We start from the raw sequence: 20,383 nt of genomic DNA, 5'->3' as shown, positions 1-20,383 counted from the left end.
GTGTGCCAATTACCACTGGAATTACCACTGCTGGTTTGTGCCATAGTCGTTGAATTTCGATTTTTAATTCCTGGTATTTTGCTATTTTTTCATGTTCCTTCTCGGCGACCCTGCTAACACCTGGTATTGCGATGTCTATGATTGTGACCTTATTTTTTTCAACCAGTGTGATGTCTGGTGTATTATGCACCAGTATTTTGTCCGTTTCTATACGGAAATCCCACAAGATCTTGACCATCTGATTTTCGGTGACTTTTTCAGGCTGATGTTCCCACCAGTTTGTTGCTGTCTTAATATTACAATTTTTGCACAAATTCCAATGGATCATTTGTGCTACTGAATTGTGCCGCAATTTATAATCAGTCTGCGCGATTTTTTTACAGCAGCTGAGTATGTGATCAACAGTTTCATCAGCTTCTATGCAAAGTCTGCATTTGGCATCATCAGAGGATTTTTCGATTTTGGCCTTAATGACATTTGTGCGGATAGCTTGTTCTTGGGCAGCCAGGATTAGTGACTCTGTTTCTTTCTTTAATGTACCTGCTGTTAACCATAACCAAGTTTGTTCACTGTCCACTTTATCTTTTATTTTTTCCAGAAATTGGCCATGCAATGCTTTGTTCTGCCAACTCTCCATTCTTGATTTTATCACATCTTTTCTGTATTCTTGTTTCGTCTGTTGGACTTTCAATAGATTTTTGTTCTTTACTTCGATTAATAGATGTTCTTGAATTTCTTTTAAATAATCAGCCAGTGCATGTTTTTCTTCTTCAACTATTTGCTTCACTTGTAATAATCCTCTGCCACCTGATTTTCGGGGCAGGTATAATCAGTATCACCATGTGGATGTAAACTGTAGTGCATTGTCATTAGTTTCCTGGTTTTTCAATCCAAAATGTCCAAATCAGCTTGTGTCCAGTTAACTATACCAGCTGTGTATCTTATAACTGGTATTGCCCAGGTATTTATGGCCTTGATTGTATTTCCACCATTCAATTTAGATTTCAAAATTTTCCTAATTCTATTGGTGTACTCTCCCCTGACAATAGTTTTTATTTCTCCATGCTTGATGTTATCCAACTGCAGAATGCCTAAGTATTTGTAGGCTTCATTTCCGCTGCATTTAATTAGTTGGCCATTGGGCATTTCAATTCCCTCACATGTAGTGATTTTGCCCCTTTTTATGGATACAGTGGCGCATTTTTCCATGCCAAACTGCATTGAAATATCGGTGCTGAATACTCGGACTGTGTTTGTCAGTGATTGGATTTCTATTTCTGACTTTCCATAGAGTTTCAAATCATCCATATATAATAAATGCGAATTTTTTTCAGCTTCTTTGGCTGTTTGATAGCCTAATTTCATTTTTTTAAAGATTACTGATAGTGGGATCATGGCGATGATGAAGAGAAGAAGTGAAAGTGAATCACCCTGGAAAATTCCTCGCTTGATATTAACCATTCCGTAGTTCTCATTCCCTACTGCCAACTCAGTTCTCCATTGTTTCATTGCCTTTTCAGTAAAGGATGTAATATTTTTGCTAATGTCAGTTGTTTCTAAGCATTTTATGATCCAACTATGTGGCAATGAGTCGAATGCCTTTTTTTAATCAATCCAGACCATATTCCAATTCGTTTTTCTGTTCTTACAATTTTCTAATATCATTTTATCAATTAGGAGCTGATCTTTTGTGCCCCTGCTCCTTCTTTTGTTGCCTTTTTGCTCTACTGGCAAGGTGTTGTTTGTTTCCAAATAATCCATCATGTTATCTGCAATAATGCCTGTGAGTAATTTGAAGGTTGTTGGCAAGCATGTTATTGGTCTGTAGTTTTCAGGTGTTGTTCCTTTAGTTGCATCTTTCTGAATCAAGTATGCTTTTCCAGTTGTCAACCATTCATCAATTTGGCCCTTTTGTAAAATTTCATTCAGTTGCCTGGCCAATATTGCATGTAAACTGGTCAGATATTTGAGCCAGAAACCATGTAATTGGTCCTTTCCAGGTGATGTCCAATTCTTTACCTTTTTTACTCGATTTTTGACCATCTCAGTTGTTATTTCTAATACTTGCATTTGTTTGTTGCCAATGCTTTTCTCAAAGTCATGTATTCACTTTGCTTCCTTATTGTAGTCCTTTGCATTTTCCCACAATTCTTTCCAGAATTCAACTGTGGCCTGCTTTTCTGGTTTTTCACTTTTGGTGTCACCATTCACATTAAGACTTTGATAAAAACGCCGTTGGTCTGATCAAAATTGTTGATTTTGTTTATATTGGATGATTCGTGCCTCATATCTTTCAATTTTTCTAGCTGTTGCTCTTATCTGCTGTTTTACAATCTCTACAGCTTCATTGATGTTTCTTGTATCCAATCTATATCTTCTGATTAGCCGATCTATTATTTTGTTGTTTTTAAGCCATTGCTCATGTATGTTCTTCAAGTTACTAGCATCTGCCCTTAATTTTTTGACTTTTTGTTCTAATCGGATTTTCCACTTTGGCTTTGATGCTTTTTCCATTGTGTGAGTAGGTACTTTGATTTTAATGCCTAGTTCATTAGTGACTATTACAGCTGCGCTGTACATTAACTGGTTCGTTTCCAAGATCCCGATTCAATTGTTGAAAACACTGCATTAACCATTTTCATGATAGGGGCCAAAATTTTCTTAGGCACAGTTTTTAGTGATGATAAACATTGCCTTTCCTCATTAAGCAGAAAATGCTCGATGATCTTATCCTTCAATTCTTTTTGTTTTTGAGTTAGTTCATCAGTTGGTTCAGTGATAACTGGTTCTAGTGGTAGTGTTGTTATTTCCTCCCCGACAGCTTCTTCTGGGAGTTCTACTATAATGTCTTTAGTTGTGTCTTGAATATCAGTTATTTCCGCTTGTGATGTTGTTTTTTTATTTTGGCAAATTGCCTGAATTTCCTCAAGTTCAACTTCACTAAACACTTTATTCCGTATAATAAATCGCCTTTGATCTGCTAGTTGTTGTTCACTAACATTTGAATCTGGATATTGTTGTTTCCATAATTCATACATTCGCTTTAAATAACCTCTTTTTTCTGGCTCTGAGTTGTAGTAACAGGCCATTATGCCACGGTTTTCATCTGTACTATATTTTTGTCGTTTTGTTGGCTGGTCCACTTGTAGCCCACTTGTTGACAGATGTCCAGGGACCCCAACATCCGCCGCTGCCCTTGTTAACCCGTGCGACGACCGATGGGGTATAAAATTTTTATTCGTTTCTTTCACCATATTGTATGGGTTGGCGGTTTTTTTTATGGGGCCAGTTGCCAACCTGACCCCAACCCTCCTCCTTTCTCATCCGGGCTTGGGACCGGCAACGGCGGAGTTGTTGTTGTTGTTGTTATTATTATTATTAATGTTGGTGCCACAGTGAAGATCTGGCCATCCAGATGTCTTAATCACAATCATTTGATTTGTTATGTGAGCCACATTCTCATAGTATAAATTCATCATCTGGGGAGTTCAATGAGGGACTGTCTTGACTTGTTCCTGTATTGTGTGTGAATTAAATTTATGAGGTAGAAACCTGTGATAGAATTTATTGTTATAGTATTCATGACACTTTTCACATGGGTGTACATCTGCCTGATATAAATAGGGAGAAGGCACTGGAATCCAAAACTTTCCACTTTAAAAAGGGATAATCATACACAGCCATAATCTCTGTGATCTTTTATATCATGGCTAATGGTTTTGGATCATACTGTACTCAGTAACAACTTTAACTACTGTGCAGGCACTTTGCTGTCCTTGAGACCAATTATCTTGCTGTTAACTGCTAGTATAAGATTATCTACTACTATTAGTTCTGTTAAGATACTTTGGTGATACCAGAGCAGATTTCTGAGGTTGAGGGTCCCTCCCCCACCTTTGCCTAGCAGTGATTGCAGGCAGCATAGCATGGGTCTTCAGGTTCAAACTGTGTGTCTGCTGATATGATGGTGAGTGCTTCCCTGATTTCAGTCTCTTCGTGTCAATCACTTTTCGCTCCTGGGTTGCTATTAGAGAGATGTGTGCTAGCTAGGCAAAGAGTCAGCATTGTTTTATCTTTTGTTTTTGTAGACTTACGAACCTCTCTCCATAAACTGATCCCTGCTTTTCAGGTTCACTGCCCTATAGTAATATTGTGGGCATTAGCAGAGCAAGCATTGTGCTAAAACAAGTTTCTTTGTAGCAGTCAGTCTTCCTTAACCTGTTACCTTTTGATTGGGCTTTTCCTTTGATTACCCCTCTTAACTCTTTCCCAGGCATAGTTTATTTGGATGGTATAATTTTTATATGAATATGATCTAGAAATAAGCAGAATTTTTCTGACAGCGATACCAATCAACCAATGGAACAGTTTCCCTTCAGAAGTTGTGGCAGCTTCAAGAAGAGACTGGACTGCCATTTGTCAGAAATGGTGTAGGATCTCTGCTTGGGCAGTGGGTAAATGACCTACAAGATCCCTTCCATCTCTGTTAATCAGTTAAGAATGAGCTGAAATTTGCTGGAAAGTAGTGGTGGGGAGAGATAGCCAAGCATAGTAAATAGTTCAGTAATAGTGTAATAGCTACTGTCTTGTTGGAAGAATTCCGTCAAAGAGATAAATAGAACTTACTTGGAAGGAGAGGCTTTGGAGGAAGAAAAGAAAGAAAATATCATTTTAAATTTTAAAATAGTTGAATTAAACAGCAGAAAGGTAGGTCATGTGAATCTTTTTCTTTGTGTTTATGGAGATTCTCAATCATCCAAGTCATAGTTGTCCCAAAGATACTGTTCAAAAGGCAACTGGACTTTCTTGGGTTTTCCTTGGCTTTTCTCTGTCTTTTTTTTTTAACCCACATGTTCCATTAAGTTGCTTTAAAATAAAAAATAAAATCCAAAATTAAAATTCCATAGGAAAGACCCTCAGGCATACATAGGCTTCAGCACAATAGTTAGTCTAAGTGACAGGTTTCTTGCAGCTGTTCTCATGATAGGTCTAAATCTTTCATTAACAAGAATTATATTCAGAGTGACAGCGATCATTTTCTGTTTAAATGACTGCTTGCATCTACCTGTTCCCTAGCACGCTTTTTCTTGATTATCTCATCCACCCTCAGTAAGCAAGACTGAGGTATTTTTTAAAAACATTACAAAATGCAAGGCAAAACTCCAATCAATAGAGGAACATTAAACATTAAAATTTAAGTGGGGAAAATGCTTTGAATCTAGGATAGGTGTGCTTATTGTTACTCTTGGATGTTCTTTAAAGTAACTGCTTTTTCTTGGGTTCCTAAATGCTGCCAGCAGGTATAACAAAAGGGTCTGTGTTGGATCCAAAGTGCCTTTCTCACTAAATAGTGAACACCTTTAGTAATCCATATCTCCAAAATTACCGCCAATTACCTCCACTAGACCGATTAGATCCCACAGATTAGGCCTCCTCCGAATTCCATCCGCCGGCCAGTGTCGACTGGCGACTACCCGGAGGAGAGCCTTCTCTGTGGCTGCTCCGACCCTCTGGAACGAACTTCCCGTGGAGATTCGAACCCTCACCACCCTCCAGGCCTTCCGCATAGCCCTTAAAACCTGGCTGTTCCGACAGGCCTGGGGCTAAAGAGCTGTTGCCCCCGTCTCGAATGGTGTGACTGTCGTGTGTTTTAAATTATGCATTGTTATGTGTCGTTTTTAATTTTTGTCTGTATCCCCCTTCCCTGGTTTGAGTTGTGAGCCGCCCTGAGTCCCCTTCGGGGGAAAAGGGCGGCATATAAATATAATAAACAAACAAACAAACAAACAAACAAAACAGAATGGAATCCTCAAAGCATTGGCACTCGGACTAACTAACAATGGTTTGTTCTAAATAGGTGTTTTGACAATGGAATGCCAGAAATACTTGTTGCAAGCTAAAATGTCATTGAATTCACATACTTTCTAAGCTAAAAACTGGCAATTGTAATATTTGAATTGTTAGTTAGATATCTCTGTTTTTATTTGACACAGGTATTGGAATAATTTGGGGAGTCATAAAATATATGAAGTATAGATGGTACAAAGAAGAGGAGGAGACCAGGCAGATGTATGACATGATTGTAAAAATTATAGGTAGGTTTTAACTAAGTTTTTAATTAATAGTGTGCTTCACTATTTGTACCATGTCATATAAATAATTGTGAGACTTTTCAGAGGTTGGACTGTGATATTTTGTTCCTCCCTATTCATACAGAAGGTAATATACATTTTGATAACCTTTGATTGTCAGGAGTATAGTTAATGCCTAATCACAGAAAATGTTGTAATTTGTGTTAACCTTAAATACTTTTCATTAAATAACTTGCGATTCCAATTTGATGTAGCAATTAGTTAACACAATATTTTTCAGATATTCTAAGATCTCACAATGAAGCATGTCAGGAAAACAAAGAATTACAACCATATATGCCTATTCCCCATGTTCGAGATTCTTTGATTGCACCAAAAGACAGGTATGTTCAAAGAATTTAAAATATTTACCAGTTTATTCAGGCTACCCCAAAGATGAATGTTGGGGAAAGATTCTTAATACATGTTAATAAAATATTTTGCCAAAATATTCTGCATATTTCAGAAAAAAAATGGAAAAAGTATGGAAAAGATCTGTTGATTTCCTTGCTGCTAATGAATCTAGAGTTCGCACAGAAACACGAAGAGTAGGTGGTGCTGATTTTCTGGTGTGGAAATGGATACAGCCATCTGCATCATGTGATAAAATGCTAATCATGCCATCTAAAGTGTGGCAAGGTCAAGGTATGCAATACTGTACATTTATACTTTGTAAAATATTTTCTCTTTCCTATACTTTCAGTTAATGCTAACTCTAGATTAATTAATTATAATGATATTGATATAAAATGATTTTTGTTGTCTTTGTTAGGTAAGTTGCTGGGCTTAGCGGGTTACTTCAGTAGATGTATATGTCTAATTCTCATTCTAGTTGTTATTCCTCTATCCAATAATATATTATAGAGCCAATGCTAAGAGGAGAATCTTTCTAAGAATAAGCTGATTAGATCGATCATTGGTACTTACCTGAACGTCCATTCTAATGATGAGAGCGGGAGGTGCTACCATCGGACTATCGTCAATCCTAATTGGTCCATAGACTGAGAGAAATTGTTGCAGCCACGCTTCTGCTCCTTCTGCCCAGTTCCTCGAGGTTGTAGGGAGCAAATCTGCAGGATAAAAATCACAATAAGGATACCTCCCCCTCCGCTGCTACACTAATTAGGGTGGGAGGTAGCACTTCCTGTCTCATCATTAGAATCTACGTTCAGGTAAGTACCAACTATCGTTCTCAATGATGGAGAGCGGGAGGTGCTACCATCGGGACGTACCCAAACTGCCATCCCTAGGGAGGGAATAGATTATGGATCTGTAGCGGCTAGGGGAACCACTACCTGCTGCAACACTCTATGTCTGAAGCATGCTTCAGCAGACGCATAAGCGTCCAGTTGATAGTGTCTAATAAAAGAAGTAGGGGATGCCCAGGAAGCAGCCCTACAAATGTCCTCAAACGGCACTCTAGTTGCCCATGCCGCCGTGGTGGCCGCATTGCAAGTAGAATGCGCAGTAATACTCTATGGCGGAAACTTGCCCTTAGCTTCGTAAGCCAAGGAAATAACCTTTCTCAACCACCTGCCTATTGTGTTAGAAGTTACCCTACCTCCTTGTGTGGATGGCTGGAAAGACACCAGGAGTGCCTCTGACTTGTGGAATGAAGCCGTGCACTTGAGGTAAATCCTCAATGCCCTCCGGACATCCAGTCTGTGTCAAAGACATTCTCTGGCGTGAGCAGCAGCTGGGCAAAAATTGGACAATACAATTTCCTGCACCCTGTGGAATGGAGTATTAATTTTGGGCAAGAAAGCAGGATCTAACTTTAAGTTTACCCTATCCTAATGGAAAATACATAAATCGTTGCGAGAAGAAAGAGCCCCAAGCTCCAAAATACGTCTAGCCGATGTGATGGCAATCAAAAATGTTACCTTCAATGTCAAGAACTGAAGGGCAACTGAGCCAATTGGTTCAAATGGAGGATCCGTCATTGCTTGAAGAACTAAAGGCAGATCCCATGTAGGGAACCTATGTATAACAGGGAGCGCAAGATTGGCCACCACCTTCAAAAATCTCCTCACTAAGGGAAGGTGACCTGACCTTCCCCTGGTAGAATAGTGGATAGTGCAAGGTGTTGTGTGCAAGGCCCCTGTCTAGACCGTCCTGTAAAAAATCTAGCACTTGAGGCACCGAGGCGTCCTCTGCAGAAATGGACAGCGCTGTGCACCACTTGACAAACGCCCACGTGGCGTTGTAAATTCTAGTGGTGGATGGTCGCCTGGAAGACTCCAGCGTGGAAATGACACTATCAGAAACCTTGGCCCTGCCTAGAATGTTCCGTTCAAGTGCCAGGTGGTTATTTTGAGCCATTGGGGCTCCGGGTGTAACAACACCCCCTGGCACAGACAAATCTCCTCGCTGGGAATCCTGCAAGGAGAGCACACTGACAGTTGGATCAGGTCCATATACCACGGTCTCTTGGGCCAATCTAGTGCTAACAAGATTATCTCTTCCCCTTCTGACACCACCCGCCTGATGGTCCCCGGAAGGAGGGGAAGGGGTGGTAAAGCGTATAGAAGGCCCCTCGGCCATCAGCATCTCAGAGCATCTGTGTCCTCGGCTCCTCGCCTCTGATATCGTCACAAATCTCGGCAGTTGTGTATTCGCCGGGGTTGCAAACAGAATAAGTACTGGCGTCCCGAACCTGTGACAGATGTGTTGGAAAATGTCTGGGTGGAACTGCCACTCCCTGTGGTCCTCGGCTGAGCCAATTCGCCTGGTGTTTGACAGTCCCAGAAATATGGTCCGCTGTGATCGATAGCACATGTGCCTCCACCCACAAAATCAGTCTGTGTGCCTCTGTCCACAGAGCCTTGGAATGAGTTCCACCCTGCTTGTTCACATGAGCCTTTGTGGCTATGTTGTCGGTAAGAAGTAACACATGCTTGTGCTGCAAGTCTCTCTGGAAGTGACATATGGTTAACCGTGCTGCCTTGATCTCTAGCTAGTTTATGTTGTGATGCAGATCTGTGGCTGTCATCTGAGCCCATCAACCCCCCCCCCCCCCAGCCATAAAGACTTGCATCTGTAGTCACGGTTACCCTTGTCAGCTCTCGAAACTGACCCCCGGTTGAGTGCTGTGGATAGCCACCACCGGAGAGACAGGCGGACCTGCGGAGAGACTGGAATAGCCAAAGGTGAATTGCTCATCATCTCTCTCTGATATGGGATTAAGGCCCACTGTAAAGTCCTGGTATGAAAACGTGACCAGGGGACTATACCTATACAAGATATCATAGTACTAAAAAGGTGAGGAAGATCTAAAACAGGCACCACCCACCTATCACTTATGCTTTGTACTTAGACCTACGTTCCTGTGACAAAAAGACCACCCCCTCCCTGGAGTCAATTACTGCTCCCAGATGTAATAACCTTGTGGAAGGAGTGAGGTGGCTTTTAGCAAAGTTGACCAAAACCCCCACTTGCTGGAGGGTGTGTATTGTGAATTGGAGGTCTGTTACAGCCTGTTCATAAGAGTGGGCCTGGGTAGAAGGAGGAGCCATGTCGTGGTGTTAAAACGTGCGATCTCGATACTCTGAGACCGCCATTGATACTTTTGCCGCTGGGGGGTCCATTGAGACCTAAACCATCCAATAGAGATGGTGATCAGGAAGACAAAGCCTTGCTGGTCTCAGGGATATTGCAAAATCCCTGATAGACCCAAGGGAAGTGCTTCAAGCCCGCAGTAAACAGGCAACCCCTATGCTGATGAAATCGGGATGCTCCGGAAGGAAGGCAGTGAAAAGAGAAAGTGAAGTCCATCTGGTGAGGTATTTTTTCTATTTTGCTAAAAACTGCCCAAAGAAATGTTTCTTTAAAGCCAAATTAGATCCTTAAACAAAAGAACTGACCGGCGAAAATAATCCTAATGGGATCACTGTGGAAAGTTTTTTTCCCCCTTTGTCTTTCTAACTATTTTTTGTGGATTGAAATACTCCTAACATTCTTCATCTCTCCTCTTAAAGTGAACAGATTGACTTTTTTCTTCTGCTTCTTGTTGCTTTATTTTTTGACTTCTGGATTAAAACCTTCCTTTTTATTTTAACAATTCTTCCTACTACTTGTTATTAAACCGCACTAAAAGAAATTTAAGGAACTTTGTTTCCTACAGAAGGTGAAAATTAACTGCGACTCAACGGTCAACGTATCTCTCTTCTTACTTGACTTCACTAACTTTGTAGCTGAAGGGTTTGCAACTTGTTTACAGAAACTGATAAAGAACCAAGGGCACGAACTGTTTTCACAGGTGCCTCTGAGAATTATTTTAGCAGGGAAAGAAAGAAAGAAAGAAAGAAAGAAAGAAAGAAAGAAAGAAAGAAAGAAAGAACAGAACCCTTCCCCTTTGAAGAGTATAAAAGAACTTGTATTCAAGTCAATTTAAAATAAAAGTAAGAGAGGCCTGGAAGACTAGAGTTGCAGTCATTATTATTATTTTTTCTTTTTCTTTCTCTCTTCTGTTTTGGAAACATGGATCAATACTTAGATGAGGAAACCTTAAAATTCCAAAATATCTTATACACTATTGCAAGACGGAAAATCCTGCAGCCGCTCCAAGGCAACTAGGAATGCAACAAATTAATATTGGCCAATTTTGCAGGTTGAGAAGCCAGAACGGCACCTCAAATGGAAGCCAGAACGGCACCTCAAATGGAAGCCAGAATGGTGCCTCAAATGGCCCTCAGAGCGGTGCGACAAGGTGGAGAGGTGGCTAAACGGCTCGCTGCAAAGGAAGGAGAGAAAAAACGGCAGTCAAAACCTGAATTTAAAAGAGCGGTTTTCCCCTGCTATACGGGGCCACAGCCGCATGAGCCGGTCAGTTATATGGAAACCAGTCTCCGCTTACCTCACTCTCCTCTATATGAAGAGCAGGTTGCCAGATCCAAGCCTGCTGGCGATCCGGCATCTCAGCGAGGCGGCTGCAATGCCTGCCACCTCCTTCGCTTGCAGCAGCGATACAATAACAACTCTTGAAGGGAACTTTAGAATAATTTTGGGGGAAGCCAATTAGACAAATTATCGATACTAATACTATTGGAAAGATAGTTTCACACAAGCTAATAAAAAACTATTTGGACCATAGACTGAGAGGAACTGGGCAGAAGGAGAAGAGGCATGGCTGCAACAATTTCTCTTACTCTATGGACCAATCAGGATTGACGATAGCCCGATGGTAGCACCTTCCGCTCTCCATCATTGAGAATGTATAGTTTATTTATTAACTTATCCCCACTATTTTTCCTACTAATGAATCTTAGGACCAAGCTTAGACTATAGTGCTTGTAGTTTTTAATTAAGTAGCTGAAAATGTTTATTATATATTGTATATAATATTCCATTCTTCTAAAATATTATTTGTTTTTAAAACAAACCTATCATCATATATCATATTTGAGAAAGGTAGAACATAAGATTTCTATGCATTTGAAAAAGAGTACATTCTGCATGTCTTTTTTTTTAGGTACTTCCACTTCTCATAGTTCTGTTTTAGTTCAAGTCACTTATAATAACATTTTATTATTATTATTTGCTATTATAAAGGCTTGTTTGTTTCATATGCCAAGGTAAATGTGAGGAAAGCTGAGGTATAAAGTACTACAGCCAATTTCCATTGTACCAAGGACTATTTCATTAAATCACAATAATGCTGTCTAATAGTGTTACTGAAAACGTAATAATATAGTTAGTAACATGCATTGTAAAACTGTATTGAGGATGGCATGTTTCTAGCAGTAATCTGAAATGTGTGTTATGGTATTGTTACATTACAGTTTCATTAATTTACTCTGCATTGTGCATTAGTCATTTATAATTTATGTAATCAGCAGAGGTGGGTTACCAATTTTTTTTCCAGCCGTTCAGGCGTGCTCCCACGCGTGTACCACGCTTCTGCGTATGCACAGAAGCATCTGGGCAGGTGGGAGCCTCCTGCCGCCCCTACTCGTGGTTCAGCCAATCTGGGCCAAACTGGCAGCAACCCACCTCTGATAACCAATAAGGATTAGATTGGTTTTAAAATATTTGATGTGGAAAATATGATTTATTACTAACACACACATATATATATATTTGGTAGCATTTCATTTAGATAGAAGAAATTCACCACCAAATAGTTTGACACCTTGCTTAAAGATTCGCAATATGTTTGATCCAGTAATGTAAGTATATTCTTTTCTTTACATATAGAAAATGTTCACGTTTATACAAATGGAATATCTATTTAAATATAGAATAAATTGTTTAGGAGAGAGAATTGTATTTCATTTTTTTTTACTGACCATACATATAATGAAAAAAAGTTTGTGAATCCTTTAGAACTATCAGTAATTCTGCAATTCTGTGATTTACAATATGAGCTAAGTTTCATCTCAGCCCTAGATGAAGAATTTCTAGTTAAACAAACCAAACTAATAGAGATTAATATGTGAATACAGAGTTAACATTAGTTGCCTTTTTGAAAAATGTATGCAGAGCTTTAGATTTAACAAACTTTACCTAAACCAAATCTTTTCTGGGTCGGTCTGCACGTTTACTTGGAGGAATTTTGGATTTGAAGATTTAGCCCCAGTGCAATATTGTCACATAACCTGAAATGAACTTTTGGTCCATTCCTCTAAATATTTTTTCTCAATTCAGGGATATGTTGGAGTTCTCTTACATGCAGAGTTCTTACCAGGTTATGTGACAATATTGCACTAGGGCTAAAGGATAGAGCTTTCTTAATTCTCTTTGTGGGTGGGTGTGAATATGCATATGTGTACATGCACAGATGATACTTGACTGTGCATTCACCAATATGCCCAGACAATGAGAAATGCTTTCTGTCAGAGTTTTGGCAGTGTGACTATTATTATGAGATAAACCCAGGAGCAAAACACATCACACAACACACAGAGCTTAAGACAATTAATAGTTATTTATATACACATATATATACAGATATACACATTGTGAATAAATCCCTTACCACTCAGCTACGGACACAAGGAGAGAAATGAGATATACCATGAGAGAGAGAAAACACCCTCTAATGGCTATCTAAATATAGACACCTCCTAAAAGGGTAAATGACTTGTGTAGACACCATCAGAGTCTTAAATAGGCAATACATGTATTGCTGAATCATTCTCATTGCATCAGCTTACAGTTTACAGCTTACAACCTTACAACAGCTGGCAGCTATTAAATCCTCATTACCTGACACTCCTCCCATTTAAAGCTGAGCATCTGATAATCCAAACGCTTTGACAGTCTATACTTTCTACAGATACAGGTTTTGTTAACATATCAGCTATATTACAATCACTAGAACAATGCTGTAATCTGATCAGTTTCTCCTTTATAGCGTCTCACATTACAGTATTTAATGTCTACGTGTTTACTTCTATTTCCAATGCGATCTCCTGTCACCATTGTTGTACATGCAGCATTGTTTTCAAACACTGGTACAGCATCTTTTACATTAACATGTACATCTTTCAGTAATTGCACATACCATGTTATCTCAGAACCCACCTCAGACAAAGCTATGAATTCCGCCTCAGCAATAGAGAGTGCTACTGATGGTTGCTTTCTGGATTTCCATCCAATTACGGTGTTAGCAAACAGCACTACAAACCCTGTGGTCGATTTTCTGTCTTACATATTATTTGCCCGGTCACTATCCACATAGCATTTTAAACTGAGATCATCGGATGGCTTTATCCACAATCCTAAATTCATTGTTCCTTTCAGATACCTTAATATTCTTTTTACTGCCAACCAGTGGTGTTGTCTTGGTGCCGCTGTGTGCCGAATTAATATACTAACAGCATTGGTGATATCAGGCCTTGACCACTGGGATAGATATAATAAACTACCTATAGCAGACTGATACATTTATTTACCACATTCTGTGTCGATTTCTGTTACCACAGTGTTCTGAAAGTTAACAGCAGAGGGGTTGATACACTATTGCAGTCTAACATATTTTATGTCTCCAGTAATTGTTTTATTTTCTTTGTTTGTCTCATTATATATCCTTCTTGTTGTGTTTTACTTATCTCTATCCCTAGATAATTTTTTACTTCCTCTAGGCTTTTTAGTCAAAATTCATTTTCCAACTGTAGCAAAACAATCAGCCTGTGACCACTATTTACAAATCAAACATATGTCGTCTACGAATGCTAATAGCAAATACTTTACTCCTTCATACTGTGCCATATATAAACAGGGATATGCTTTGCTGCTCTTTAATCCTAAGTTTTTAAGAGAGGTATCTAAACATTGATTCCAATTTCTGGCTGATTGTTTCAATCCATATATTGCCTTATTCAATCTATATACATATCCAGGCATCGCAATTTCATCGCCTGGAGCTTGAGCCATATATATCTCCTTTGCCAGGTCAGCTTTCAAATAAGCAGTAGAAATATCAAAATGATACATAGAATATTTATATGAAGCTGCTAGTGCTATTGCTAGCCTTATGGTCTCACTTTTCACAGTAGGTGCAAAAACTTCATCATAATGGATATTCTTTCTTTGTGTGAATCCCTGTGCCACTAATCATGCTTTATATTGTAATTCATTATTGTGTAACATTTTTTTCTTATATACCCATTTGCACCCTACTGCTTTCTTACCTTCTGTTAATCTCATAGGTGTAAATACCCGATGCACATCCATAGATTTCATTTCCTTTTCCATAGCATTCTTCCATTTATCTTGTTCTACCTTAGGCAATAACATCATTTCCTGGTAATTCTGAGGTTCATACCTAACACTGTGCTTTGACCACTTGCAGTAAACTGTTCAGGAAGTACACCCTTATTAAATCTTCTTGGACTTACGTGTTTCTGTGTTACTATTTCCGGTCTCTCCTCCGGTGCGTCTTATAGTCCGAAAAATATGGTATGTTCTTGCATTCCCAGAACGTACAGACCATCCTTTTTAACTTCTTGTGCACATACCTGACCGTGTTTCTTAATGATATATAGTCCCCCAGCAAATACTATTTCGGAACCCTGCCTGTCTAACATGGATATACTTAACAAATTGTGCTCTAAAGCAGGTACACATAACACGTTGTACAATGTAGCATCTATTTCTAGTACATACACATTGCCTTCCCCTTTTACAGAAGCTTTCTGTCCATCAGCCAGACTAACCCATGTTTGCCTTGTTGGTTTCAAACCAGAAAACACATGTGGATTGTTAATATGCTGGCTTGCCCCACTGTCCAACAATCACATATTCCTGGTGTGTTCAGTTGTTGATGCTGCTAGGGATAGTGATGCTGGAGAACTACTCCACATCTGCTGCTTAGATCTTCACCCTTGTCTCGCTGCTCCTCTGTTCCTCCTCTCAGGACAACGTCTCTGGAGATGCTCAGTAGAACCACACGTGTAGTATTTCTTCATGAAGTTAACATTTTCAGTTGCTCTGCCAGCATCCTGGACTGTTGCAGATGCTGGTCTTTGCTTAACGCTTTCTCCTCCTTTTCTACTTCTCCAACAATCGACCAATTAAATATGCCATGATTAAATCCTATTCTTGCATGGACTCTAGACTAGTCACAAGAGCATCCCATTAACTGTCCAAGGAACTAAGCATGACATACACCTTGTGTGCTTCAGTAAGTCATTCCCCTTTCTTCCAACTCAAGGAATGTCCTTCTCATATTCTGCAAATGTGTGGACATACACTCTCTTGGCTTCAGCTGTGCCTTATACAGTTTCCTAGTCAGCAACATTTTACAACCAGCAGTCTCTCACATACACATTGCGCAAGGCCTCCCAGCAATCTTTTGCAGACTGTAGACCTCTTACCTATAGCAGCTGACTGTCTTCTAAAGCAAGAATTATGCTGGCTAATGCTTTTTTGTTTCTTCTCTGGTCACTATCATCCAGGACCGCTGGTCAGTGGTGGGTTTCTACCGGTTTGGACTGGTTCAGCAGAACTAGTAGTGGTTTGGCGGCCTGGGTCGTTGGAACCAGCAGTGACCCAGGCCTGCCACACCGCCAAACTGGTTTTCCTGGTGGCGCCATGCACAGCGCCATCTTGTTTTTGGCTTCTGCGCATGCGCAGAAGTATTTTTATACTACTGCGCATGCATGCGCTGTGCAACCATGTGTGAACCGGCAGTAGGAACCACCCATTTGGCTGGTGGATTAGTAACAATTGTCCACAGCTCCTCCCTTCGCAGGTACTTCTCCATCTTCACATTCTAGGAGAGGTAGTTTGTCTCATTCAACTGAGACACCAGGTAACCTCCTCCCATTATGCTGACAGAGGCCATGTTGCCTGCTAATCACAATTTAAACCACTTACTCTGGTGTAAGCTCACACTGGGTTACTACTCTCTCTAAATTCTCTAGTCACTCTGACCCTCTCTCTGGACTGGGCTCCTAAACTGTTGAGTTTTGGCAGCATGACTATTATTATGAGATAAACCCAGGAACAAAACATAGCACACAGCAGCTTTAGACAATTAGTAGTGGTTTATATACATATATACAGATAGACACATGGTAGATAAATCCTTACCACTCAGCTACGGACACAAGAAGAAAAATGAGATACACACGAGAGAGAGAAAATGCCCTCTAATGGCCACCTATATATAGACACCTCTTAAAAGGGTAAATGACTTGTATGGACCCCATCAGAGTCTTAAATAGGTGATACATGTATTGCTGAATCATCCTCATTGCATCAGCTTACAGTTTACAACCTTACATTAGCTGGCAGCTATTAAATCCTCATTACCTGTCACTTTCCATATAGCTTTCGAGAAGAAGTGTTTGTTTGAACTAAAGTGCTTAGCACAGTATCTCTTAATGTTTTGAACAGCCTTGCTTTTTATTATTTTGTCCCTATAAATTTCTTCTATCACCCAAGTTTTCAATTAATTTAATTAGCATTATAGCTTTTATTCTAGTTTAAGAATTAAAGATAGAACAATTATTGTTCCTTGTAGTTCATAATCATTATTCTGATTGGCAGGGACTTTCTTGAGTCATAGCATTTTCTTGTAACTCTGTGTTAACATTATTTAAATGTTAATTATGTTAAAAATAATAAGTATTACAACCCCTACTGGCAATGTAAAAGATGATGAAATATTTTTATTGACAGGCAGAAGAAGAAATGTGAGATTTATTACAAGCAGTATTCTAAAATCTATGGGTCTTATCTTGATAGAGAATATCAATATCTGATGGAAGTTGTGAAAGTTTTTGGCATGTACTGTCATAGAAGTGATATTTTAATTGGGTTCTAGTAATAGAACCCAATCATAGAAGTGATAGTTTAATTGTACTTATGTGAGAAGAATACAGTAGCCAATTTTAGATAAAGAAATCTGTAAAGTTCTTGGTAAATTGTGCTTTAAAATAAAAGTTGTTTTTACCTCTTAAAGGTGAAAAGATTTTTATCTTGCTTGCTTTTGAGATCAACAAGTTCTTGTCTGCAGAGGCATTGATAATTTGTGTTATAAGAAACTGGAAGTTGAGACACAAATCACCCTTTCCTTGATATGTTTATTAAATGTTGCAGATTTATGTGAATGCCACTGTCTTTTTATCTTTTTAATTGCAATCTATTGATTTCTGTTTTAGTTTGCTGTATTATTTTGAATACATTAAGATACAGCATTAATAAAGTTTTGTGTGTTGTGTTTTTAGGGAAATTGGTGATCATTGGCATTTGGCTATTCAAGAAGCAATCTTGGAAAAGTGCAGTGATAATGAGGGAATAGTTCACATAGCAGTGGACAAAAATTCACGAGAGGTAAAAAGTGATTTAAGATAGTATATAATTCATGTATTCAATATTTCTGCTGGATATCAACCAAAATTTTATTTTTTCACCAGGGTTGTGTGTATGTCAAGTGTTTATCTCCAGAATATGCTGGAAAAGCTTTTAAAGCATTGCATGGATCTTGGTTTGATGGTAAGACGTTTTCCTTACAAATAATTCAGCAGCAAGCATCAGTAATTGTTAAATAAAAATATTGCATATGACATAATAATGCTTGTAAAAATTAATTTTATTCACATTGCATTTTTAAAATGATATTAATGTTTTAAATTATCTTTTGCTCCAGGCAAATTGGTAACAGTAAAGTATCTGCGATTAGATCGGTATCATCATCGTTTTCCACAGGCTACTGCTTGCAGTGCGCCTCTGAAGCCATCAAATACACATATGAACTCAATGTCTCATCTTCGCCTCCGGACAGGCACAGCCAACAACCAGGGAAACTCCTGAGACACTTATTGTACTAGAACTGTTGACTTGCAGCAGGAGGTTTTCCTGTCTGGCCTTGTCTTCCACTTTTACTACTTTTTGTATGTTAACATTTACATTAATCATTTTTCAGTCTCATTTTTTAGAATGTCTGAGTAATGAGTAGTACTGAATTAAAAGAACATTGGCTATGTTTTAGAGTCCAAGCAAATCAATATATTATGTTTTGCATGACAAATGTTGGGTTTATTAAGCATTTTCAGATATGGTTGAATTTTTGCACCAACAAGTTATGATAACAGTCCAAAAGCATGGAGGTAAACTGTATTTCCATAGTTTCCTGTGAAATAATCTTGTGGGTATTTTGTAACAAAAGCCACCTACAATTTTTGATGGAAGATGAATAGATGTGTTAATTTCTGTCCAGTAATTAGTTTCTGTTGCTGAAAAACTTTATTTGTGTCAGTCTGGGAATGGGAAGAATGCTGGCTTTAGTAGTTTTAGAGCAGAAAACAACTGAATGCAGATGTGCTGGTTTTGTATATAAACATTGGTGGTGGCAGCACAGCAAGTAACTTGTGAGGATGTCTGCTTCAAAGCAGTGAATAAGCTTCCTATTTTATTCATAACCAATGTTTTATTTAATTTGGCTGTATTATTATCCAAGGGCCAAATACCTTTGAAGTATTAGATACAAGTTAAATATCTTTTGTAGGTTTTATATTAAAATATATGGTTATGATTTTTGTGTGAATGGTCTAGTATTGTTACTGTGATAATGGATTCAAAATCATGTGAGCAATAAAGAAGTAATTGGCAGGTACTCACTTTGTGAAAAGTTATTTACTACAAAAGAAAATCTCTTACAATATAATAATGGGGAATATATTTTCCATTAAAATTTGCTACCTAAATGTGCACAAATTTTAAAAAATGCACATATTGGAAATAAATTCTTGATAGAGGGTAGAAATGCAGTAAATAGAGATTTTTATGTGTTCTATATTAAATGTGTGCATTGTTTACACCTTTAAAATTATAAACACCCAAAACATTTTGAAACATAACCTGAAAATATAAAATAATTTGATATAGTAATTCCTGTTGAAGCAACATAATGTGTTGATCCAGTTGAATATTATATAGGTGATGGGATGGAAAACCATTTTTTTTTAAAAAAATAGTCCATTTTTTATTGTAGCTATGACCTTGCAGCATGAACTTGCACAAATAATGCACGTTTTCTTATGGATAAATGAACATGACACACATTTGTGTAATGAAAAATCCTACTGTGCCTTATCCTTGTGCTTTTTTTGTGGGCAACATATTTAATAATGGACTGTTTCTTATCTGGAAAAAAATATGGTCGGTTTTGTCTAGGATGCTAACAAATATATGTAATATAATCAACCACACAAAGTTCTACTCTCAAAGAACAAGTACATATTTTTGACAAGAGTAGATTTTGACAGATCTGTTAGGATTTTCATGAAACTTACTATATACATATACAAATATGTATAATATACATGTATATGTATTTATATGTATATAATTAGGTTTTGCTGTATTTGTGCATCATAGTGATTTATTGTTCTGACTTTAGTAACCATTTTGTGACCTATTGCAAGTGTGAATATAAAATTAAATTGTGGCAAACATTGCCTTTTGATGCAGATGCATCTTCTTCTAAACTATGTGTTAACTCTGTACATTTGTTATTGTAAACTGTACCATTATGTAGCCTATTTTACCATTAAAATGTTGACCTGTTTTCCTCCCTGCAAGACAGATGAAAATGTGTATAATACCACTTCAGAAAGTCAGATGTTTGTAATTTGTCCTGTAAAAACATAAAAGCAAAACAAAACTAATTAAAGATTTATTAGGGCTTTTTACACCGTGTCAGTTCTTTAGGTCTTTTAACATCGGGATAATAATAGTTAAAATATATTTTTTCAACTCTTGCACTGGTTAGAAGCACAGGAAAGTTGGATGATTGTTAAACA

The 20,383-nt window shown here is 38.3% G+C and overlaps 1 protein-coding gene across 1 annotated transcript in view; it reads left to right on the top strand.

Moving 5' to 3' along the window:
- LEMD3 (LEM domain containing 3) overlaps nt 1-20,272 on the top strand; it is a 38,467-nt gene extending 18,195 nt beyond the window's left edge. The window contains exons 7-13 of the mRNA XM_032220752.1: nt 5,994-6,095; nt 6,373-6,475; nt 6,598-6,776; nt 12,217-12,298; nt 17,807-17,912; nt 17,996-18,074; nt 18,229-20,272. Coding sequence (XP_032076643.1) covers nt 5,994-6,095; nt 6,373-6,475; nt 6,598-6,776; nt 12,217-12,298; nt 17,807-17,912; nt 17,996-18,074; nt 18,229-18,392 — 815 coding nt within the window. The 3' untranslated portion in view covers nt 18,393-20,272. The remainder of the gene's footprint in view (nt 1-5,993; nt 6,096-6,372; nt 6,476-6,597; nt 6,777-12,216; nt 12,299-17,806; nt 17,913-17,995; nt 18,075-18,228) is intronic.
- Nucleotides 20,273-20,383: the final 111 nt, after the last annotated feature.

Source organism: Thamnophis elegans, chromosome 7 (genome assembly GCF_009769535.1).
Source record: "Thamnophis elegans isolate rThaEle1 chromosome 7, rThaEle1.pri, whole genome shotgun sequence".
In the NCBI taxonomy this organism is placed as follows: Eukaryota; Metazoa; Chordata; class Lepidosauria; order Squamata; family Colubridae; genus Thamnophis; species Thamnophis elegans.
The sequence above is the reverse complement of the archived record's forward strand: the minus strand, read 5'-3'. Positions and strand labels throughout refer to the sequence as shown.